The sequence below is a fragment of the Pongo abelii genome, chromosome 7 (assembly GCF_028885655.2).
Source record: "Pongo abelii isolate AG06213 chromosome 7, NHGRI_mPonAbe1-v2.0_pri, whole genome shotgun sequence".
Taxonomy (NCBI): domain Eukaryota; kingdom Metazoa; phylum Chordata; class Mammalia; order Primates; family Hominidae; genus Pongo; species Pongo abelii.
In genome coordinates, this window is record NC_071992.2 from 157675685 (window position 1) to 157698840 (window position 23156).

At 49.2% G+C, this 23156-nt stretch overlaps 1 protein-coding gene across 3 annotated transcripts in view; it reads right to left on the minus strand.

Moving 5' to 3' along the window:
- The window catches only part of SLC45A4 (solute carrier family 45 member 4), a 101354-nt gene that overhangs the window by 45453 nt on the left and 32745 nt on the right, over positions 1-23156 (minus strand). For all 3 annotated transcript variants that reach the window (XM_054518919.2, XM_024251425.3, XM_054518918.2), the window contains exon 2: positions 3992-4632. In XM_054518919.2, coding sequence (XP_054374894.1) covers positions 3992-4232 — 241 coding nt within the window. In that variant the 5' untranslated portion in view covers positions 4233-4632. The remainder of the gene's footprint in view (positions 1-3991; positions 4633-23156) is intronic.

Here is a 23156-nt window from a genome sequence, read left to right on the forward strand (position 1 = left end):
TATCAGAAAAGCATTACGCTAAGTGGCAAGAGCCAGACCATATGCTGTGTGATTCCATTTACATCGATTCCACAACAGGCAGCACCATGACAACAGAGGCAGGCTGGTGGTGGCTGGGGGCGGTGCAGTGGCTGATGTCAGGGGGCATTTGGGAGCCTTGGGGTGATGAAAATATTCTAGGTCCTAATGGTGGCAGCCACACCACTGTGGACATCTCATGCCAACTGTCAAACTGCCCGGAGTGAGGTAACAGTATTTCCAAATCCAAGCATAAGCACTGTGGCTCTGGGTACGGATGGCAGACAACTTTTTAAAGAAACTCCAACTCCAATCAGGGAAAACTTTGGTCACTACATTGCCCTTGTAAGCGTAATTTCAGTCAAACCCTGAGAAATAAATTGGGCCTTTTGTTGTCTGGACTCAATCTAAGCACGTCTAAGAACAAACTCATTAAAGCCCTGTTCCTATAACCTGTAAAAATACCTTCTATTCGTGATTCCTGCTCTCCTGCTGAACACAGACCAGGGCTTACAGTTTTACGTGAACTATGTGGTGCATAGGGTCAATAAAGGTTACTTTCATCCGGTTAGGGTCAGTTTGCCACAGCCTAACCACTTATTAAACTCTCCCCATTTCAGTTAGCATTTCTGGAGGTTTATATGGAATATATGGAACAGACACCTCTACAGCTTTGGAAAGCTACCTTTAATATGCACTACATATATTGTGTAGTAAAGTACATACGCAGACAGGTCCCGGGCTTATGATGGTGGGACCTATGATTTGTTCAACTTCACACTAACGTGAAAGCCATACGCATTCACTGGAAACCATATCTTGAGTCCTCATACACGCTGGTTTACACTTTGAGTACAGTATTCAATAAATCACACGAGATCTTCAACACTTTATTATAAAATAGGCTCTGTGTTACATGATTTTGCCCAACTATAGGCTGGTGTGAGTGTTTTTTTTTTTTTTTTTTTTTTTTTTGAGACAGTATCTCACTCTGTATTCAGGCTGGATGATCACGGCTCACTGCGGCCTCCATCTCCCAGGCGCAAGCAATCCTCCCACCTCAGCCTCCTGAATAGCTGTGATTACAGGTGTGCACCACCACACCCAGCTAATTTTTTATTTTTTGTAGACACGGAGTTTCACTATGTTGCCCTAGCTGGTCTTGAACTCCTGGGCTCAAGTGCTCCTCCCACCTGGGCCTCCCAAAGTGTTGGGATTACAGGCACGAGCCAGGGTGCCCAGCCTGATGTGAGTGTTCTGGGCATGGTTAAGGAAGATGAGGCTGGACTATGACGTGCAGTGCGGTAGGAGTGTTAAATGCATTTTTGACTCAAGGTATTTTCAACGATGGGTTTACTGGGACGTAGCCCCGTTGCAAGTTGAGGAGCATCTGTATTTGTCCTCCTAAATTATCTAAAATCTATACAAATCTCATGTAATAAATCGTCAAAACCAAACAATGAAATGTGCATAGAAATTGAGACTCACCAGCTATAAAGTATGAAAATTCCAAGGTGTTGTGGAAGTATTAGGGTTTTCAAAGCCACAATACACATCATCTGCCTTAGAGAAAATTAGGGAAAAGCAGTTCCTAATGACTCTTTATCACATCAACTTATTCTCAGGAACCGGAGGTTCTAAATTTTGTATTTGTCACCATGACCACAACTCGTTGTCCAGAAACTGAAGGATGGTGCCCAATTCGTAATTCCAACCGCCTTAGCTTTATTATGACAATGCTTTCATAATTAGCTCAGTGCCAAGTCCTTACACACTGAAGGGACAAAATAAATGTTTAGTAAAATTAATTGCTACCCAACTTCTCCCTGGCTAAGGTTTAGTCGCAAAAGTGGTCCTTCAGTTCCATGAACACATCCAGTTCTCCCCTCCCTCAGCCTCTGGATGTGATGCCCAAGAGCCCTTGCCCTGCTCTCCATAAAGGCCTTCCCACACTGGTCCAGCCCATTTCTTTCCCTCGCTGGTCGGGTCACTTTCTTTCTTGAAGTGCCCCCCTGCCACAGAGCTAAGCCCCCTGGCCCACAGATGTGGGTCCTGTCCACCCTCCGTGCCCTAGGATATCATGGGCACCTAAGGAGCACGAGCAGAGTAAATGCAGAGTGACAGACACAGAGGAGAGAACAAAAGCGCGAGCTGCGCCCGGTCCCCTACGTCCGATTCCCCAACCCTCCAGAAGAGAGTCCTTTAACCTTGTCTGAGCCCCAGGTCCTCTGGCCTTCTCACGAAGCCTTCTCAAAACAAGGTTTTTAAAGATGAAAAAAGACACAGGATTGCAGACGGAAAAGCACGCTGAAATACAATCATGGAAGCACTGGAAACGTAAAATGAGTGCTTTTTCATTAATGTATTAAATGACAAGATCGAGGGATGGACACAGTATCTCCTGTGATTTCGGTAATAATCAGCATCAGCTCCCACAGCAGGGTGACAGGAAATCGGTGCTGATGCCAGCGGGGCTGCCCCACACATAATCGAAGAAAATGCTATGATTTCACGCTGGAGTCAGATCTGTGCACATAACCGAGGGATCCGCACTGCAGCGAGGCTGAGTGAGCACTCACAGAACAAGAAACACTTTATTATGTTTGTATCAACAAACATCCCTAAAACAACCAAAATAAGTAGGCTTGAAAATACTTTACCTTGCAATATGTGGAATTCTAGAATAAAACTGATGCTTCTAAATTGTCTCCTCTTACCCAGACACCTTAAAGGCTAAGGGTTTGGAAAATGACAGATTTTCTTAAAACTTCCTTAAGTCATAAAGAAAACTAAACATTCTGACAAAACTTTTAGGGCCCAAGACACTCCCAGCGAGGACTCCCTACGGGGTCCCTGCTCTGTTGCCTGGTAATCTGGAAGAAACACCACATCTTGCCCATGCGAGCCTGGTCATGCAAACCTGCGTGTCTCTGAATTTCCGTGTTTTTGTGCCCACCTGCGTGTCTGAATTTCCATGTTTTCGTGCCCACCTGCATGTCTGTGAATTCCCGTGTTTTCGTGCCCACCTGCGTGTCTGTGAATTTCCGTGTTTTTGTGCCCACCTGCGTGTCTGAATTTCCATGTTTTCGTGCCCACCTGCATGTCTGTGAATTCCCGTGTTTTCGTGCCCACCTGCGTGTCTGTGAATTTCCGTGTTTTCGTGCTCACCTGCGTGTCTGAATTTCCGTGTTTTCGTGCCCACCTGCGTGTGTCTGTGAATTTCCGTGTTTTCGTGCCCACCTGTGTGTGTCTGTGAATTTCCATGATTTCATGTCCACCTGCATCTCTGTGAATTTGTTTTTTCACGCCCACCCACGTGTCTGTGAATTTCTGTGTTTTCGTGCCCACCTGCGTGTGTCTGTGAATTTCCATGCTTTTGGAAATGCCTGTCTCTGAGCCATCTACCGTCCACAATAACCTTGGATTCAAGTCAACAGCAACAATGATAAGATGACAGCATCTTCCAGTATCTCCCACAGCCAGGCACTGTTCTAAGCACACCTGGGACCCTCTTAGGGTTGGTTTGCGATTGCAATCACTTTACACACAAACAATCAGAGTGTGGCACAGAGGGGCTCCCGAATTCACCTGCATGACACAGCCAGTGACTGTCAGTGCTGGCGACCCTGCCCTTTGCTCGTTGTTCACTGTGGCCTGGCAGGGACAGCAGGAGAGGTAAGCCCCGGCTAAGAGCCAGTACTTATCAGTGCCAATTCTGCCCCAGATGCTGAGCTACTACTTTGCCAAAACTGTAATTCAACATCAATATCCGAAGATCACTCCTCCCCAAACCTGGCTGAAAACAGGAGACAAAAACCACCATCAGGGCAGGCTGAAGGGAGAGGAGACAAAGACTCCTGTGCCCGGGGCTCTCCAGGACGCGCCATCCTCCGCCTCCAGAGGATCAGAGCCACGCCCGGTCCGCTAGCGCTCCGCTCAGCGTTCACTGCGCACAGACGGGGAGGAGACTTACCAATCTGCAACAGTATTGGTGTGACCAGAGCGGTTTCCATGGCGTAACAGAACTCCCTGCCAAACATCACCGCCCCGTGCATCACCCACAGGCGCACGGGGATTCGGTCTATGGACCCCTCGCTGATGGTCTCACAGTTCTCGGCCTCTGCGCCTCTGGCTTTCTGTGGGTCCGGCAGGGGCACGGATAACTCTTGAACTTGCATAGATTCCGGGTCAGCATTCTGCGGAGCCATTTTCATTACCACCAAAAATATATATATTTATCTATATATTCTATCTATATAAATAATGCTTTCATATATCTGTAATGATAAATTAAGACGTCTTCTCTTTCTGCTTCGGCTGTGTTCCTCGGGCAGGTAACACTTACATTCCTCTTTGCACAAGTGGCTATCTCACAACTTCTCACAACGGTATGAGACATGCAGCAACACAGAACGATTTTTGGTTGGATTTTAAACATATGGCTTGCTGGTTTACTGTGAATTAGAGTTAAAAATCCATAATTGCCATTCAGTTAATACCAGTTTCATCATTATTACTGAAGAGGTGCTGAAGTGATTTTTCTTGCTACAGAGAGGTGGGAAGGTGATACAAACAGGTGGTCCGCTGGTAATCCCCATCGAGTGACTGGATGATCTGCAAAAGAGGAAAACAACCCGGCCAGAGAGTCAGGGGACGGCCACCAGATGGCCCTGTGGACCGCCGCCCGACCCCCGAGCAAGCCGTGTGCCCCAAGGGCCTGACCCAAGATCACACAGCTCTCTGCCACTCACGCTGGGTACATCTGTGCAAATAACCAAACCTATGTTCTAGAAAAACATTTTCTCATATGAAGTGAATCCTGGGGAAGGACAAAGGTGGGGCAATCAAGGAAAGCAGGATCAAAGAACAGACAGAGAAAAATGCTAGAAATATTCACTCTTTGGCCGGTAACAATATCGTCCACCCTGTGTACCACAGCACGTAACTATTCCAGCAGGCCGGAGGCAGCTGGCGATGCCCTTTGTGGCTACAGATATCATGAGAGGGAAGTAAGGAGGTGAAGGGAAAAGTGGGGGAGGTAGGCAAAAGAGAATCAAAGGGGAAAACTTTTGTTTAAAATAGTTTAATTTGTTAGAGACAAGATCTTGCTCCATTGCCCAGGCTGGAGTGCAGTCACACGACCATGGCTCTCTGCAGCCTCAAACTCCTGGGCTCCAGTGATCTCCCACCTCATCCTCCCGAGTAGCTGCGACTACAGGCGTGCACCACTACACCCAGCTAATTTTTCTAGGGTCCCCACTATATTGCCCTGGCTGGTATCCAGCTCCTGGGCTCAATCGATCTCCCCTACCTCGGCCTCCCAAAGCACTAGGATTTACAAGTGTGAGCCACCGTGCCCAGCCAAAAAGGGAAACTGTAGACCCTGCCTGGAGAGGTGGAAATTAAAAATAAAAAGCAGGCCGGGCACGGTGGCTCACGTCTGCAATCCCAGCACATTGAGGGGCTGAGGCAGGTGGATCACCTGAGATCACGAGTTCAAGACCTGCTTGGGCAACATGGCGAAAGCCCATCTCTACTAAAAATACAAAAATTAGCCAGGCATGGTGGCGGGCGCCTGTAATACCAGCTACTCAGGAGGGTGAGGCAGGAGAATCACTTGAACCCGGGAGGTGGAGGTTGCAGTAAGCTGAGATAGCACCACTGCACTCCAGCCTGGGTGACAGAGTGAGACCCTGACTCAAAAAACAAAAACAAAAACAAACAAAAACGAAAAGAAAAGAAAAGAAAAATGAAAAGTAGGAGGATGGGTGGAATGAGGATAGCATGATTCTCTGTCCAGGGGGAGTTCGAAGTCTACCCAAAGGCACCGGGACTCCTGTGGTATTGGCCTTCAGGTTATAAAACCTCTTGGGAATAAAATGAAATTATAGACCTTCTCTCCAGAAAAAAATGTACGCACGTGCCAAACTCTGACTATAGTACCTAGGGGTTTGGAGACTCCCAACCCACATGCAGCTTTCCTAGGTTTCTATAGCTTTCCTATGGAACCCTATCACCCCAACCCTCGGCTTTCCACCACCCTGCCTCCGGTGACAAACCCAGCTTGGTGACAAATTCCCCACCTGGGCAAACACATACAATAAAGCAGCAACAAGCTAACTGGAAATGCCACCTTGGAAATGTTTTAGGAAATGAGGTCAATCTCTCCTCAGGTGAGATAAGATCGGGGATGTGGAACACCCCAAGTTCAGAACTTCTGGAGTTAGGTCTCCAGACACGGGGTTCAGTCCAATTGAAGTGTTAGAAAGAGCTCCTGAAAACATACCTAAATGGTGTTCACAGTTTATATTAAGGTAGGTCTATGGGCCAATACCTTACTGAGAATTTTTCCAACAACTGGTTTCAATAAAAATATTTCTCATTACTTTCCACCGAACCAAAGGTGGTCTTAATTAGCTCCTCCTCTCTTTCTCCCCAGAGGAGACCAGAAACCTCGAGGTGCTGTCTTCACTCACGCACTTCACTCACTTCACTCACTCACTTCACTCACTTCACTCACGCTCCTCTCTCACACAGCCCTGATGGAGAAGGTGGGTCCCCGGCGCGTGGGCCCCAGGAGGGAGAGGGCTCTGCTGTACAGGAGGTTCTGGAAGGAAGCCGTGCGCCTGGCTCTTCCGTCCCAGCTCCTCCCTACATCTTCTTTCACGCTGCAGCGGAAACCAGAATGCCTACTAATTCCTTAAGAACCAAAGGTTCAGGTGGTGCTACCTACGTATTTGCTTCTTACGTCCCCCCCAACGTCACTACGATTCCACACGACAGCCCTTGAGAATTCTTTCAAGTTTGCCAAATGTCCTCTACCATAGAAACATCTCAATTAAAACAAGAGTTTCCAAACTGTCACCTTACCGCAATATTTTTTCAAAAAACTCTGTAATGAAACTTTTTTTTTTTTTGAGACAGTCTCGCTCTGTTGCCCAGGCTGGAGTGCAGTGGCGTGATCTCGGCTCACTGCAACCTCCGCCTCCCAGGTTCACGCAATTCTCCCGTCTCAGCCTCCTGAGTAGCTGGGATTACAGGCACATGCCACCACGCCCAGCTAATTTTTGTATTTTTAGTAGACACAGGGTTTCACCAGGTTGGCCAGGATGGTCTTGATCTCCTGACCTCATGATCCACCTGCTTTGGCCTCCCAAAGTGCTGGGATTACAGGCGTGGGGCACCATACCCAGCCAGAACTATTTCTGACATATGCAAAGTAAACAGAATAGTATAAGAAACCACCCAGGTTTAATAAGGACCAACATTCTGCTATTCTTGTTCCGCCCCCACCTTTTCGGAATCATTCCTAACAGAAAATGTCACGATTTTCCCTGTTTTCAGTCTGTCAATCTTGTACCAGAATAGGGTCAATGATTTTAACTGCTTTCTTCCACTAGGTAAGAAGAGTCATTTTTGTGAGAAGAAGTAACACCCAGACACGTCTGCAAAGACTGAAAACATCAGCTGGGTTTTGGGCAGGAACAAAAGCAATTAGTTTTCTAAGAAATCCTAATGACTTATAAACATCAGACCCTTCATGTCTGCTCAATCGGCCCTTTGTCCCATTACAGTGTCCTCGGAGACTTGTGCCTGAAGTGAAGCAGTCTCTGTTCCTAAGAGTCGTTCCAGTAAGAGCTGAGAGTTAGGCAATAAATGTCTGTAATAAGTAATATATGAATTATTCTAAGGTAGCGATTCTCAACCGGGGGCAACTCTGCACCCTCCAGGGACACTTGGCAATGATGTGAGACATCTCTGATTGCGACAACAGGGGGAGGAGGGGACAGTACTGGCATCTTATAGACGGAGGCCAGGGATGCCGCTCAGCTCACCACAGTGCACAGAACAGCCTCCAGCAGAGAAGGCCCTGGCCCAGAACGTCAACAGCACCAAAAGGAGACACTCTGTTCTACGGTTATTACTAAATGGGAAAAAGTCTTTCTTTAAAAATGCTTCACCCCTTGATTATTCCATTCCGAGTCCATCGACAAGACCAGACACTGAAGCTTTCTCTGTAAGCTGGATGATGAACATTTCCGGGATTTTGGGCCACAGATGGTCTCTGTTGCACATTCTCCTTTTTTCTGTTTCTTCTTCCTTTTTTTTTTTTTTTTTTAACGATCCTTTAAAAACACAACACCTATTCTTAGCTTGCTGGTCATTCTTGTAAATCCCAGCTCTGCACTGGATCTGCCCCCCAGGTCACAGTTTGCTGCCCTCCGGCCTGACCTAGGGTCAGGAAGTTGCCCAAGTCTCTTTAACAGGAAAGAAGGCGACGGTGGAGCCCAGCTTGGCTCCCGCACCCCCCAGCCTCACTCTGGTCTGTGCCACCTAAACTGTCCAGTCCTGACTTAAAGCAGAACTGGAAAACACACCGGACACGCTCCCACGTGCTGAGACGACCCGAGGCCAGGAGTGTAGGCGGCAACGCTACAGGCCATTCCTTTCCCAAGCAGCTCAGCTGCGCCCCAGCCAGTGGTATTTCTTAGCACCTTGTTTGCAAAGAGCAGGTTGCGTAAGAATCACTGACGAGCCACACAGAAAAGCCCCAGGCAACCATCGGCCTCTCGCATGGAGCATGGACTCCAACCTTGGGGCCACAGGGATGGCCACCGAAAGGTCTTAGGGATCAGCTAAAGATCCATGCGGCCTGTGCAACACAGTCAGACCCTTTTTTCAAAGATTAGCATGGTGGTGCATACCTGTGATCCCAGCTACTCCAGAGGCTGAGGCAGCAGGATCGCTTGAGCCCAGGAGTTGAAGACCAGCCTGGGCAACACAGCAAGACCCCGTCTCTATAATAATAATAATAATTATTATTATTATTTTAATTAGCCATGTGATGGTATGTGCCTATAGTCCCATCTACTCAGGAGACTGAGGCAGAAGGATTGTTTGAGCCTTCAAGGCTTACTTCAAGGCTTACTTCAAGGCTGAAGTAAGCTACAATTATGCCATTGCACTCCAGTCTGTGAGACACAGTGAGACCTTGTCTTTTTTTTTTTTTTTAAAAAAAAAACCAGATTCTAAAACAAGATGTCTTTTTACCTGGGAACAGCTGAGGATTTCAAAAAACTAAGCCCTCAGGGAGCAAAGGCCCTATGTCCTTAGTAACAGAGTCACGAGTCCACAGAAGGACAGAGCGGTGCAGGAGCGCTCCCTTGACGTGGAAAGTCAGCTGCCTCACTGGAGTTCCTCTGATATGTTGAGGCTTTCCTAGCAAACTTCTAACAACTGGTGTAAAGTTGACCTTCCAAAGAGAAGATGAAAAGGAGGGAGACCAGCATCTGGGCGGGAAAGGCGTCTACCCACACCCCCAGAGTATCCGCATGGCCACAGTCAGGGCAAGCCGCCAGACACCGCTGCTCAGCAGGCTGAGGGGCCAGCAAGACGGCTTCACGCCTTGGGACACTGCTGACCCAGCCCACCAGTGACGGCGCTGCACGTTCAGCCGTGCACACAGGCCCCACATCAGGCCCCCCAGCTCCAGAACCATGCCTGGGCAGTGCTGCCCATTGGTCTAGGGATCACCCTTCGGAGCAGGCTGCCTCTCTGCCAGCCTGCACCCTTCCGTCTCTCCCCTGAGCCTGGCTCTGCCCACACCGCTGGCCATGCATCTCCACCTCTTCTTGCCCTTCCCACCTTCAGCTCAACCACCCCGTTTTTAGAGACTCTTCTCAGGGCTCACTGGACCCCTTTATAACGGGTCATCCCCATCTTGCACAAAGGATTATGACAGCTACTGGTGGGTGGCAAAACCCTACCAGGCAGTGAGAGAAGCCCCCTCAAGAGACCCTCATCCCCCGCTTTCATCTGTCCCCAGATCTCCCAGCATCAATCCCCAATAGGCAACATCCATGCTTCTTGAACCTGGGCTTTCCCTTCCATGTGCACCGTTTCCAGCCACACAGCAAGAGCTTGACGAGGTTTGTTAAATGAACAAATGAAGCGAATGAATGAATAAGGCTATCAGCTGATAGTTACTATGGGGTGTCTGCACTGGAAAACCATTCCCCACCCCACCAGCTATACTGAAGTCGCGCCCAGGTGCTCCGGGTGACCAGCCACTGGCTTATGCGTCCCTGAAGTCCTCATGAAACAGCATGAGCATGGCACGGGTGTCACCTGTTACGCAAGTAGTCTACGCATGGACACAGCTGGCTTCCCTTCCTCAAGCAGGGCAGAGGCAGGGGCACAGTACACGGATTTTACACAGGTGACCTAACTGGCATCTACATTGATGAAAACAACAAATATCTTTAGACATCTTCAGTTTGTTTAAAGTAGCAGTAAGTACAAAAATCTACCAAATGTCTCATACCTTCATGAACTTATCCAAGGAATGTTATCAACCTAGGGTGTTAACACCAATGCAAGCTTCCAAGCTTCTAAGAGCAGGCAAAGTTGAGGCAACTGTCCAAACAGTAATCTTAACAAGGCTAAATTAACTACTACAACAACATCACCTCATGTTAACCAACCTTTATTTCCTCAAAGATACGCACCCATTGGACTAACCCAGTTTTAAAGGTGAGTATCTTGAAGACAACACCCAACAGCTCACAGCAGGATGCCACTTGGTGGCAGCTGCTGCTTCCAAACATTTTATTTCTGCAAAGCCCTGGGGATTCTGTAAGCACTTTAGGGGAAGTCAGAAAATAATTTAAAAATAAAGTTTAAGTGTTTACTTAGAAAATCAAGGGTCATGGCCAGGCGCAGTGGCTCACGCCTGTAATCCCAGCACTTTGGGAGGCCAAGGTGGGTGGATCACGAGGTCAGGAGATCAAGACCATCCTGGTCAACATGGTGAAACCCCGTCTCTACTTAAAAAAAAAAAAAATACAAAAATTAGCTGGGCATGGTGGTGTGTGCCTGTAATCCCAGCTACTGGGGAGGCTGAAACAGGAGAATCGCTTGAACCCGGGAGGAAGAGGTTGCAGTGAGCCAAAACTGCGCCACTGTACTCCAGCCTGGGCGACAGAGCGAGACTCTGTCTCAAAAAAAAAAAAAAAATAATAATAATAATAATAAAAAAAAGAAAAAGAGAGAGAAAGAAAATAAATAAATTAATTAATTAAGGGTCATATCACCTTGTCAAGGAGTGGCTCTGAATACCGAAAGATCTAGAGGGTAGAACTGCCCGGGACAGCACACAGGGAAGGCCATGGTGACCCGGCCCCAGCACTGGCCACTCTGAAAGGAGAGCTGGTGGCCTCCGGGTTGGTGCCGGAAGAACAGTCTGAGTATTTCTTCAGTTAAAGGGCCAAGGCTGAAGGACAGGTTCCTGGGTCCGCAGCCCATGGGAAAGGTACCAGCAAATTCTGATACGTTTAAGAACACAAGAGCGTGTCCTGGTCAGGAAATCCATGTAACAGGCTACTGAATGTTCAACCCAGAGGACAGCTCCCAGTGGAAAACTATGTGGGTCCGTATGAGGCCTTGGATCCATATGCTCGAGTGTGGTGTGAGTCAGGAGCCACTTTTCGTCTCCCAGTGGCCCTCTGGGTGTCACAGTATGATTGAGCTGAGAGTCCACCACCAGCCCTGAGACTGCTCTTTTATCACACACCAAACGTCGGCGTGCACTTGTCTCCGTTTCTCAAGGCTGCAATCTGTCCCACCCGTGTGCCTGTCTACCTAGCTGCGGGAGGCAGAGAGGCTGTCGGGACATCTCGACCTCTGCTGGGGGAGAGGAGGGTCCTGATGTTGCTACTTCTTCCTCATCAGTGCTGTCCTAATAATTCTCTCATGTTTATTGCCAAGAACTTTATAAGCACACGAACTTTGATTCGCTCTGGGAAAAAAGTCTTTGTTGGTATTTTTATTGAGATTCCATTAATGTTATAAACTAGCCTGGGGGGATCCAATATCCTCAGGCTGCTGAGTCGTTCTCTCCAAGAACAACAGCACTCCTGCACCTGTCCAAGTCCACCCTGGCGCCTTCGGGAAGAACTTAAAAGCAGCCCTTCCACGGTCTTCCACGTTGTTTTCTCCTAATTAACCTTTGTCATGGTCACTGCAAATAGGATTTCCTCTGCCCTTATGTTTTCTAACTGGCTAGATCATGACAGCTGGTAAGTGTTGTTTATGAAGTCAGCTATAATTTACATGCAGTGAGAATGTACTACCCAGACAGTTTCAACAAATTCCTATCAAGACAGAACCCGTCTATCATGCTGGAAAGACCCCTGTGTTCCTTCCCATCTAATTAAGGCTATTCATTCTTATATTTTCAGTTTATAATCTAATTATTTTGTTGTCTGAGCAAGAATGGACAAAAAAAATAATATAACCAAATTAACAAGTCTACCAAACCATTACCAAGATATGCATAGCTGCCAACTTAAAGATGGATTGTATTTCCAAAGTTCATGGACACATGTTTGGATGTGATGGTCCATTTCCCGAGAGACAGCAGTGGACACCTAGAGGCCCTCTGGTCCTGCTCACCCACAGCCCTCGCTGGGACTGGAACAAGGGCCCATGTGGTGCATATTTCCTGAACACGAAGACTCTGAGGCAGTTTGAAATCCTTCCCTTCACGGCCTTCCCAGTCACTTCATCTCTAGGGCCTCACAAGAAATGAAAGGAAAGCAGCTCTGAGAAGAGAAGGGAGGAGTGTGCAGGGAGGGGCCGGGTGCCAGCATGGGGCGTGTTCTCACACTGAGCAGGGGCAATCAGATACCATAAAACCAGTCCAACGCCCAGCAAACTACAGCCGTGAGGTCACTTTCTTAGAGCAAGCAAATTGTTTTCTATAAGGAAACTATTTTATATAAGCACAAGAGCATTATCTGAAAATAGGAAAATGATTCTTCTCTAGTACACAGCTGAAAACGCCCTACTGAGGCATGACATCACACTGAACCCATTTAAGGGAGGTCACGCCCCTCCTTCCCCTAGCACAGGCAATCCTGTACCCCTGAGAGCTGCTGCCGCCTCAGCTGCTTAAAATGCAGAGAAGCTCAAAAGTTAAGTTGTGACCTGTTCTAGTATCTTATATTCAAGAGAACAGTGAAACTTTTCAGGCAGATTTTCCCTAGCATGGAAAAGCAAGCTTCCCTTTGGAACCTGTTCCAGCGACTGTCGGGGCTTTCGGTGACAACAATTTTGTTATGATTCGCAGATGCACTCAGACAAGTGAAACTACAATTGTTCCAATCAACAACTTCCTCTATTGTCCTGTTTCTAATTTAAGGGTAACTGATGCCAAAACACATGACTTCCTACAATTTGCTGAGTGGAAAGCTGGCTGTAAACTTAAATTTCACCAAAAAGGTAACTGGAGAGTTGCTGCTGACACACACCTCAAGCTTGGGTGAAACTTTCAGATCTACAGTACAGTCCCAGCGTTCAACAGTGACAGGAGAATTCCGTGAGCCACGCTTCCTTGGAAGTGGTCTAGCGAGTCCGGACAACACGCGTCCGCACGGTGACCACAAACGTGCGCTGCTCCTTTCACAGCCCCTACACATGAAGCGAATGTACACGCACGCATGGGCCTGACGCCGTGGGCCGCAGGCACCGCCTGTGGGTGGCACATGCTGATGGGGGCCGGCTCACGGGAACGGCTGTGTGTTTTCTGCACCCACCACCCAGAAACAGGCATGAGTAGGGGCACCCACAGTCAGACAAACCCACTACTACCCTCAGCCTCACACGGCCCCGTCCAATCTTTACCAATGCAGTTCCCCCAGTCGCGGCCGGCACGTGTCTTCCTGCCTCTCCAGACGGCCACGGAGAGGAACACTAACAGCAGCATTGGCAATTCTGCGTCTAAGGCTATTTCCTGAAAAGCAGGTGAGAAATCGCACTTCCAACGTGAAACCAGCATGTGTCAAGAGAAGAAGACAAGACACAAACGGGTAGAAGCATTTGCAAAAGACGTATCTGATCAAAGACTGGCATCCAAAAGATACAAAGAGTCCTTCAAACTCAACGAAAAGAAAATGAGCGCTTCTACAAGCTCCTCCCCGCATGTATTCAGCGCATGCCTGGCTGGGCGGGAAGTGTGGGGCAAGCAGTGTGTGCTGGAAGGGCGGAAATTTCCAAAATGGACCTAACAAGAGGGCCCAGATGTTGAAGTGCCTTATTCCCACAAATGTCTGCCATCGCTCTACCATTAAGATACTGGAAATGAGGAAATGAAGTATTAGTTTTCTAACAATTCGTGGTACCCTGGCCTGGCCAGCTGTCTTGAGCTATATTGGACTTGGAGTAGGCACGTAGTCAAGCAACACAACACAGCAAGGGAGCCCCAGGACAGCGGTGGGTGGGCCCCTGAACTGTGGGGACTGGCAGGACGGGGCAGGTGACCTGCCTGTGAACGGCCAGATCTGTGTGCGCATAAAGCGAATGCTGCATTTGCCACAAGCCAGGAGACTTCCGTGACACTTCCACTGCCTTCCTTGGACTCTGGCCTTCCCTTGGCCTCAGCAGCTTCACTGCTGTCCTTCAGGAACGATGCCGGGGCAGCAGCTCTGGGAAGCCTGTAGACCACCTGCTGCCGTGTCCCGCGGGGCCTGCGTGGCTACACAGTGCGACAGTCCAGGCTCCTGCACTCGAGTGGAGACGCTGAGGGAGGGAGGCAGGCTCACCAGCGAGCGTGCGGCTGTGCACATGCGTGCCTGCAGAGTTCATAGAAGCCCTGTGCGGGCAAGAATGTTGTGACTACTTGATGATGCCGGACAGTGCCGGGGAATTGCATTTTTGAGGCAAGGCAGTAGCTTTACACTGTGTGAGATGGATTCTCATTATAGAAAGTATGATGCACATGATGTGTTAGATTTTGAGGCTTAAAGAGTAGCGTATGCTCAATTTCAAAGCAAAGAGCTGGAAGAACAAGAGCCAATAAATGATCTTTTGCTATGTGGGGGAAAAGATGGCAAAAAGTCTGAAGACAACTCACCAAAGATGACACACAGACAGCAAATGAGCATATGGAAAGACGCTCTACACTCGAGGTCCTCAAGGGGTTGCAGCTGCGATGCCACCACACACCTATCAGAATGGCCAAAGCTTAGGGCACAGACAACACCAAAAGCAGGCGAGGATGTGGGACAGCAGGAACACTCGTTCACGGCTGGCGGAAATGTAAAACGCAGCAACCACTTTGAAAGATGGTTTGCCCATTTTTCACAAAACCAAACATACTTTCAACCATGCCACTCAGCAACCAAGTTCCTTGGTATTTATCAAACAGAGCTGAGAACTTACGTCCACACAAAAACCTGTGCTCAGATGTGAGAGCCACTTTATTCATCATCGCCAAAACTTTGAAGCAACCAAGACGTCCTTGTGTAGGTGACTGAATAAACCGTGGAACATCCACATGATGGAATGGCACTCACCGCTAAATGGAAATGAGCTCTGACGCCATGCATGAAAAGATAGGCGGGCACCTTAAATGAGTATTTCTAAGTGAAAGAAGCCACTCTGAAATGGCTACCAACTGCGTGATTCCAACTAGACGACTTTCTGGAAGAGGCAAAATTAAGGACACAGTAAAAGCAGCAGCAGTGACCAGGGCCTGGGGAAGAAGAGAGGCTGAGGAGGGTGTCAGGGCAGTGTAACTACTCTGTATGGCACTCTAATGGCAGACGCATGTCACTATGCATTTGCCAACCTACTGGAGCTACAGCGCCCAGAGTGGAGACCCTGACGTGACCTCCACACTGGGGTGACAGAGACGTGCCACTGCAGGCTCGTCCACTGTAATCAAAGTCCCACTCTGGCCGGCGACATGGACACTGGGGGAGGCTGGGAGTGGGGGCAGGGGCACACGGGAAATCTATTATCTTCCTCTCAATTTTGTTGTGAACCTAAAACTGCTCTAGAAAGTAAAGTTTGTTGATTTTCAATGTTGTGTCCTTGTATTTACATAAGTAAATAAGGCAATCAAAAACTCCTGATAATCCCTGGTTGTCCAGTGTTAGGAAGAAACCAAAACTCTTCATGAGAAAGGAATTAAGGGGCATCCATGCTGACCGCTGCGTACTTGGGGAAGCTTTCTGTGCCACCTGCTTACACCTGAAAAAGTGTCCAATTGTGGAGGCGCCTATCTCCAGGTGTGCTATGCATCACCTGGAGAAACCCAGCTTGGCTGCCTCTGATCACACAACGAGCCTCTAGTCCCAGACACGTGGGCTAAAGAAATACAAAGTTCACACCAGTTTCAACAAGGCATGCGACATCCTGGCATCCTCCAAACACTCAGCGCTTCATGTCGATCAGTGTGGAGGGGCTTCCCTAAACTGCAGGTTCTGGCGCTTCACCCCAGACTCACTGGATCAGAGACCAAGAGTCTGCACTGCGGCCACTCCTGAGTCATAAGCTGTATAGGGGGCACCACGAGCTCCGCTTCACCTGAGAGCTCCAGGCTGCGCTGTCACCCTGGCGGGGCAGCTACTACGTCCCCCCTTTCACCCTCAGAGTGCCCCAGTTAGAACAACACCCCAGCACTTTAGAGATGAATGATCTAAAGCTTAATTGTGCCTTAAGTCTTCTGATAACCCTCTTTGTGCGTTTTATGCCACAAGTCAGGGCACTTCAGAAACTGAAAAGGATGCACAGCAGACCACACATCATCCATCCTTCTTCTCTGCTCTCCTTTCAATTAGAGCTTGCTGTGAACCTGCAGCGGTACAGGGGAGTGGGCAGAGGCCAGGTGTGTGTGTGTCAATGTCTGCCTATGTGTGTGTGTGTGTGTATCTGTGTGTGATGTCTGCCTGTGTCGTGTGTGTGTGTGTATATCGATGTCTGCCTATGTGTCTGTGTGTGTGGGTGTGTGTGTGGGTGTGTCTGTGTGTCAATGTCTGCCTATGTGTCTGTGTGTGTGGGTGTGTGTGTGGGTGTGTCTGTGTGTCAATGTCTGCCTATGTGTCTGTGTGTGTGAGTGTGTGTGTGGGTGTGTGTGGGTGTGTCTGTGTGTCAATGTCTGCCTATGTGTCTGTGCGGGGGGTGTGTGGGGGTGTCTGTGTGGGTATGTGTATGTGTGTCTGTGTCTGTGTGTGTCTGTCTCTGCATCTCTGGATCTATATGTGTCTATGTCTGTGTCTATCTCTGCATGTCTGTGTCTGTACATCTGTGCGTGTGTATGTGTATGTGTTATGTTTGTAAAATACCCTAAGTTTGAAGAAACTGAATCGAGGGAAATCTGGAAGGGCCCCCGGGAGTGAGCGGACACCGTATGGCCACAGTGTGTCTATGGCTGGCATCCCCACAGCAGAGGCAGCCCAGTGTGCATGCCCCCAGCATGTCTTCCCCCACCCTTCTCTGCTGACCATACAGGGCGGCCTGGCCGAAGCCCTGGACAGTGCCCTGAAGTCTCCTCCCGCCTCCTCCAGACCCCTGCCCTGCCCTTCTCACGCCTGCTTGCAGACCTTGCCTCCCGCCCCACAGACCCTGGGGGCACAGCGCACTTGGACTACCTCTGGGTCCAGCACACACACAGCGCAGGCACCCAGATGGTCTTTAAAAGAAATGAATCCCTAAGTGCTAAAGGCAGAGGGGCCAGTCCAACCCATAATTACTCCATCAATAAAGAAAACCAGGGCGCGGTGGCTCACCACTATAATCCTAGCACTTTGGGAGGCTGAGGAAGGAGGATTGCTTGGGGCCAGGAGTTCAAGACCACCCTGGGCGACACAGTGAGACCCCATCTCTACATAAATAAATACATTAAAAAAAAAAAAAAGGCTCGGCACAGTAGCTAACACCTGTAATTCCAACACTTTGGGAGGCTGAGGCGGGAGAATCGCCTGAGCTCAGGAGTACCAGACCAGCCTGGGCAACATGGCAAAACCCCATCTTTACAAAAAAAAAAAAAATTAGCCAGGTGTCGTGGCACACACCTGTAGTCCCAGCTACTCAGGAGACTGAGGTGGGATAACCGCTTGAGGCCAGGAGGTAGAGGCTGCAGTGAGCCAAGATCGCACCACTGCACTCCAGCCAGGGTGACAGAGTCTCTGTCCCGTGTCCAATGCCAGCGTGACCCTCGCAGACTCGCCCAGACCTCCAGGAGGCCTGGTGCAAGGTCATTTCCCTTTGCTGGGCCTGCTTTCTCAGCAGTAAACTCTACATACCAAAGGGCCCTTCCCCCAGCCCAGGGGGCTCCCGGGACCCCAAGACAACAGGTGGACTTCCTCTGGGTCCCCATGGCCCCACCACCAGCTCGACCAGCTCGTACCTCCCTGTCTAGTCAGTCATGTGCTTGTGTCTCCCCAGCCACGGCAAGATCCCTGACCCCAGGGGCAGGCAGAGGGCATGGCCTGGCGAGACAGGGACTCAGAAGGACCTGTAAATGAGCAAATGAAGCGCCTTGGGTGCTAACGCCAAGCCAGAGTAAAGGACCCACAATGGCACTGTTCCCACAAAGGCTGTGACTGACACTGACAATGCTGTTCTCATAGTTACTGATGAGCCAGAACACTTGCCTGCCTCCGACACCCAGCACACGGGGCTAACCCCACACATTATGGCTAGGAAATCCACTGGGAACTGAGCTTACTGGAAGAGCACCCAGAGACTTCCTGGAGAAGATGACCTTCCTGCTGGTGAAGTCACAGGCCAACTGTAGGATGCTGGTGGCAAGGCCCCTGCACCATAGGCTAGAGCATCACCTCACAGCTTCTGGGCTTTCCTGGCTGGCACCACACTCAATTCTGGGAACCATTTTTCCATCTGCAAAGGCAAACCTCAGACTTGCCAACAGCTGTGGGATCCTACCAGGAACTCCCAGGGCCTGTGGGGCAGGGCACGTGGCTGGCGACTGGCTCAGATGCCCAAGAACCACGTCATTTAGAAAGGCCACACACAGCTGGACAACGGGGTGCCAGCCCCTACCTCGAGAGGCTGTGTAGGTGGATCAAATGGGAGCAGGCAGCAGGCATCAGGGTAATCCCCCTCCTGATCCCCTTCCTGACCCCATTTCAGAAGGGGCCAGGGAAGCTCAGCTCTTCACCAGACACCGCTCTATACCCCAAACAACTGGCAGGGGAGAGCCACTCTCACAGATATGGTCATATGTCAGGGGAAGTCCGCAGTTCACCAACACTCTTCCTGACACCACCCCAGCACCAACACAGCACAGGACAGGCACTGAGTGTATATACACAAGTGTGCACGCAACACACACACCACATGTGCATGCAACACACACCTGCGTACAAACACACATGCACTCACACACGTGCATGCAACACACACCTGCGTACACATACATGTGCTCACACACGTGCAACACACCTGCATACACACACGCACTCACACACATGCACTCACACCATGTGTGCAACACACAACTGCGTACACACACATGCACTCACACACGTGTGCATGCAACACACACCTGCGTACACACGTGCATTCACACACGTGTGCACGCAACACACACCTGCGTACACACATGCATTCACACACGTGTGCACGCAACACACACCTGCGTACACACATGCATTCACACGTGTGCATGCAACACACACCTGCGTACACACATGCATTCACACGTGTGCATGCAACACACACCTGCGTACACACATGCATTCACACACGTGTGCACGCAACACACAGGTAGGCTGAGCTGAAAGTGTCTCTTTCAAAAATTTTCATTTTCATTGATCTTCTGACCTTCAAAAGTATATAAAGACAGGAAATGCAGTCTCCTTGGTTGCCATATTCTAATCAAAGAAATTCATTCAGTTTAGAAGCATGATTATGAAGCCTGCTGACGCGGGTCAGGACAGTCCCCAAAATACACTAAAGCCAAAATCTGAACAGGAAGTGGTGTGTGGTGTGTTCACCAGTTCACGCGCTACGGCTGATCTCGCAGACTGGGCTCTGCCTCCCAGTGCACCCAGAACCTCCCCTCCCACCTTCTCCTCCACTTCCGTGCCAGTGCATCTCCTGCCCAGGCTACCATGGGAGGGTCGTGACTGGTTTCACAGCTTCCACCCTTACCCACATACCCGCTCTCAATACTGTGAACAGGGCGGTACCTTACAACACCGAGTCAGACCAGCCATTCCTCACCTCACGGAGTCCCGCCTGGCTCCCCAAACCCTTCCGGAGAGCCTACCAGCCCAGCCCAACCACAGGGCCCTTGCCACATGGCACCTGCAAGCCTTAGGCCCTCACCCCCCCACTCCTGCTATACCCTCTGCCCGCTGCCCCTCAGTGGTGCTGTCCTAGGCACACTGGCCAAACAGCCTCCCCGCCAGCACTGCCTGGAGCCGAGTTCCAACAGGACCCCAAGCTCTCCCCCTTCCCTCCTCGACACCAGACAGAAAGTAAACACAACAGTGTATTTAAACAGGCAAAGGCTAGTGACAATTTACATGATAGTAAATACTCCTTAATACTGCATTGAATCAAAGCATTTATTACTCCACTTTCTAAAATTTAAGGGTTAAGGTGTTAGGATTTGAAATAAGACACCTTTTTAAACAGAATCCCTCTTCATCTTCTACTAAAACAAACTGTTACCTAAATGTCAACAGGAAGAAGATGCAGTGTCCGACACATAGCAAACATGCGAGAAAAGCTCATTTAAGAGGAAATCACATGAAAACAAGGACACGCTGCCCCCAAAAGAAAATATTCTCTGCTCCACTGAGCTTCTGTTAGAACATACAAAGTTTTGCTCATCTCCCTTCTTACCTGTATATAGTCTCCTTGATTTGCACGATTAGCTGAGTAGGTTTTTGGATTTTTAATTAAGAGGCAATGAGGGGTGTGCCCTTCTTTCCAAACGCTCAAGCCCTGACCTGGTGTGTGTGCCAGGGTCCAAAGGACGCTTTGGCTGCCATGGAAATGGTGGCATGCTTCTAGCCTGCGCATCCCCTGAAATCTCAGCTGGGAATTCAGGAAAATCAAGCGCCAGTATCAACCTGAAATGCCCATAAGTCCTAGGATAAACTAGGTCTCCTCTGAGTCTCGGTTACTTTAGGAGCAAACCCAGGTACAAATAAACTCAGTCTGTCGCCCGCAGCATGGGAGAGGCAGGTCGCGTGTTCCTGACAGCATGCGAGGCAGCTAAATGGCATCCAAACATGGAAGCAGAAACCCTCACATCACACACATATAATCAAGAACTGACCTCACAGACAGGGCACAATTGAGGAATACCACTAATGACTGCCAAGATGGAATTAGACCTTTTGATGGTACTTCCATGTAAAATCAAGTCAAATCAAAGCGGTTTCCAGGTCCTGAACTTAACCTCAAGCAGAAAAGAACATAGTGAACGTCGTGCTACAAAAGTGAAAAATGGAAATGGCTAACTGTCCAATGATATGGAGCTCTTTCAATTATGGTGTGCACTCAGGACACACGATGTCTGTGTGTTTGAAGGGAAGTATGAGGGATATTTCAGCAATGTTAATGTCAAAGCTAGTCTTTAAAAAATGTAAAAAGTTTGGGCCAGGCGTGGTGGCTCACGCCTGTAATCCCAGCACTCTGGGAGGCCGAGGAGGGCGGATCATGAGGTCAGGAGATTGAGACCATCCTGGCTAACACAGTGAAACCCCGTCTCTACTAAAAATACAAAAAATTAGCCGGGCGTGGTGGCAGGCGCCTATAGTCCCAGCTACTCTGGAGGCTGAGGCAGGAGAATGGCGTGAACCTGGGCGGCGGAGTTTACAGTGAGCCAAGATCACGCCACTGCACTCCAGCCTGGGCAACAGAGCGAGACTCAGTCTCAAACAAACAAACAAAAAAAAAAATGTAAAGTTTGGGCCGGGTGTGGTAGCTCACGCCTGTAATCCCAGCACTTCGGGAGGCCGAGGTGGGTGGATCACCCGAGGTCAGGAGTTCAAGACCAGCCTGGCCAACATGGTAAAACCCAGTCTCTGTTAAAAATACAAAAATAAGCTGGGTGTGGTGACAGACACCTGTAATCCCAGGTACTCGGGAGGCTGAGGCAGGAGAATCGCTTGAACCCGGGAGGCGGAGGTTGCAGTGATCCGCGATCGTGCCATTGCACTCCAGCCTGGGTGACAAGAGAGAAACTCGGTCTCAAAAAAAAAAAAAAAAAAAAAGTGAAGTGTGGGTGAATGACCAAAACTTACATATGGCCTTGGCCTGGGGCTAGATTTATTCCTACTTTCTAAGACCAAGTAAACGACAAAACCACCATGGGACCCTCTCCCCTTCACTCTCCTCAATACCAGGGGCTCCGCCTGAAACTAAGGCTGAAGGTCAGCCATCTCGAGGGACAGAATGGGTCACCTCTACTACTTACTGGATGACATGGCATGGCTGAGCCACTAAAAATATGGGCTAAAGGTGACACTTTTAACAGGGTTAGTATCTCATGATGCTCTGTGGCCCTTTGCAAAACCCTTCTACTTTCTCGTGGACCCCTTGTGTAAACTCACAACAGGGGTTCACCACAAGGAAAAGGGGGCCCCAGGGGCATTCCGGTTCAGAAGGGCCACTGCAGATGGGAGACAGAGGAGAGGGCAGAATGGCCACTTCCTCTTTGTGCTCTCCTGTCTCCATGCAGGGAAGTGGCTGGACAACTCTACAGGGGGTGGTGCCGGCGGGAGCCAGCTCTGAATTCCCCCAACCACATTGGTTCGACTAAAAACCCACAAAACATCTCCCCTCCTCTACGAGAGAGGAGTCATCCCATAACCTCGTGGTCCCCCATTTTCTGTGACGAGGAAAGTCAGTCTATAGTTCAGTGAGCAGCCCCTCATTTATTTGGAAAAGTCAGCTGTTCAGAACCAAGCGTTTTCTTGGGATTATGGACAGCAGCCACGTTCAAGATGAACAATATCACCTAGGGAATTAATTGTGACAGTCCTGAAGTCAACAAAAATGACTTCTTAAAAACTGGAGTCCTGGTTAATATGTATCAAAAACCTTAAAATGCGTACAACTTTTGATCCCAAAATTTTACCCTTTAGAACTTATCATAAGAAAACAAAGCCACAGGAAGCCAGGCTTGGTGGCATGCTCCTGTGGTCCCAGCTATTCGGTAGGCTGAAGCAGGAGGATCACTTGAGCCCTGGAATTTGGGGCTGCAGTGAACCATGACTCCACCTGTGAATAGGTGGTGTGCTCCAGCCTGGGCAATATAGTGAGACCCCTGTCTCAAAAAAAAAACAAAAAACAAACAAACAAAAAACCATGAA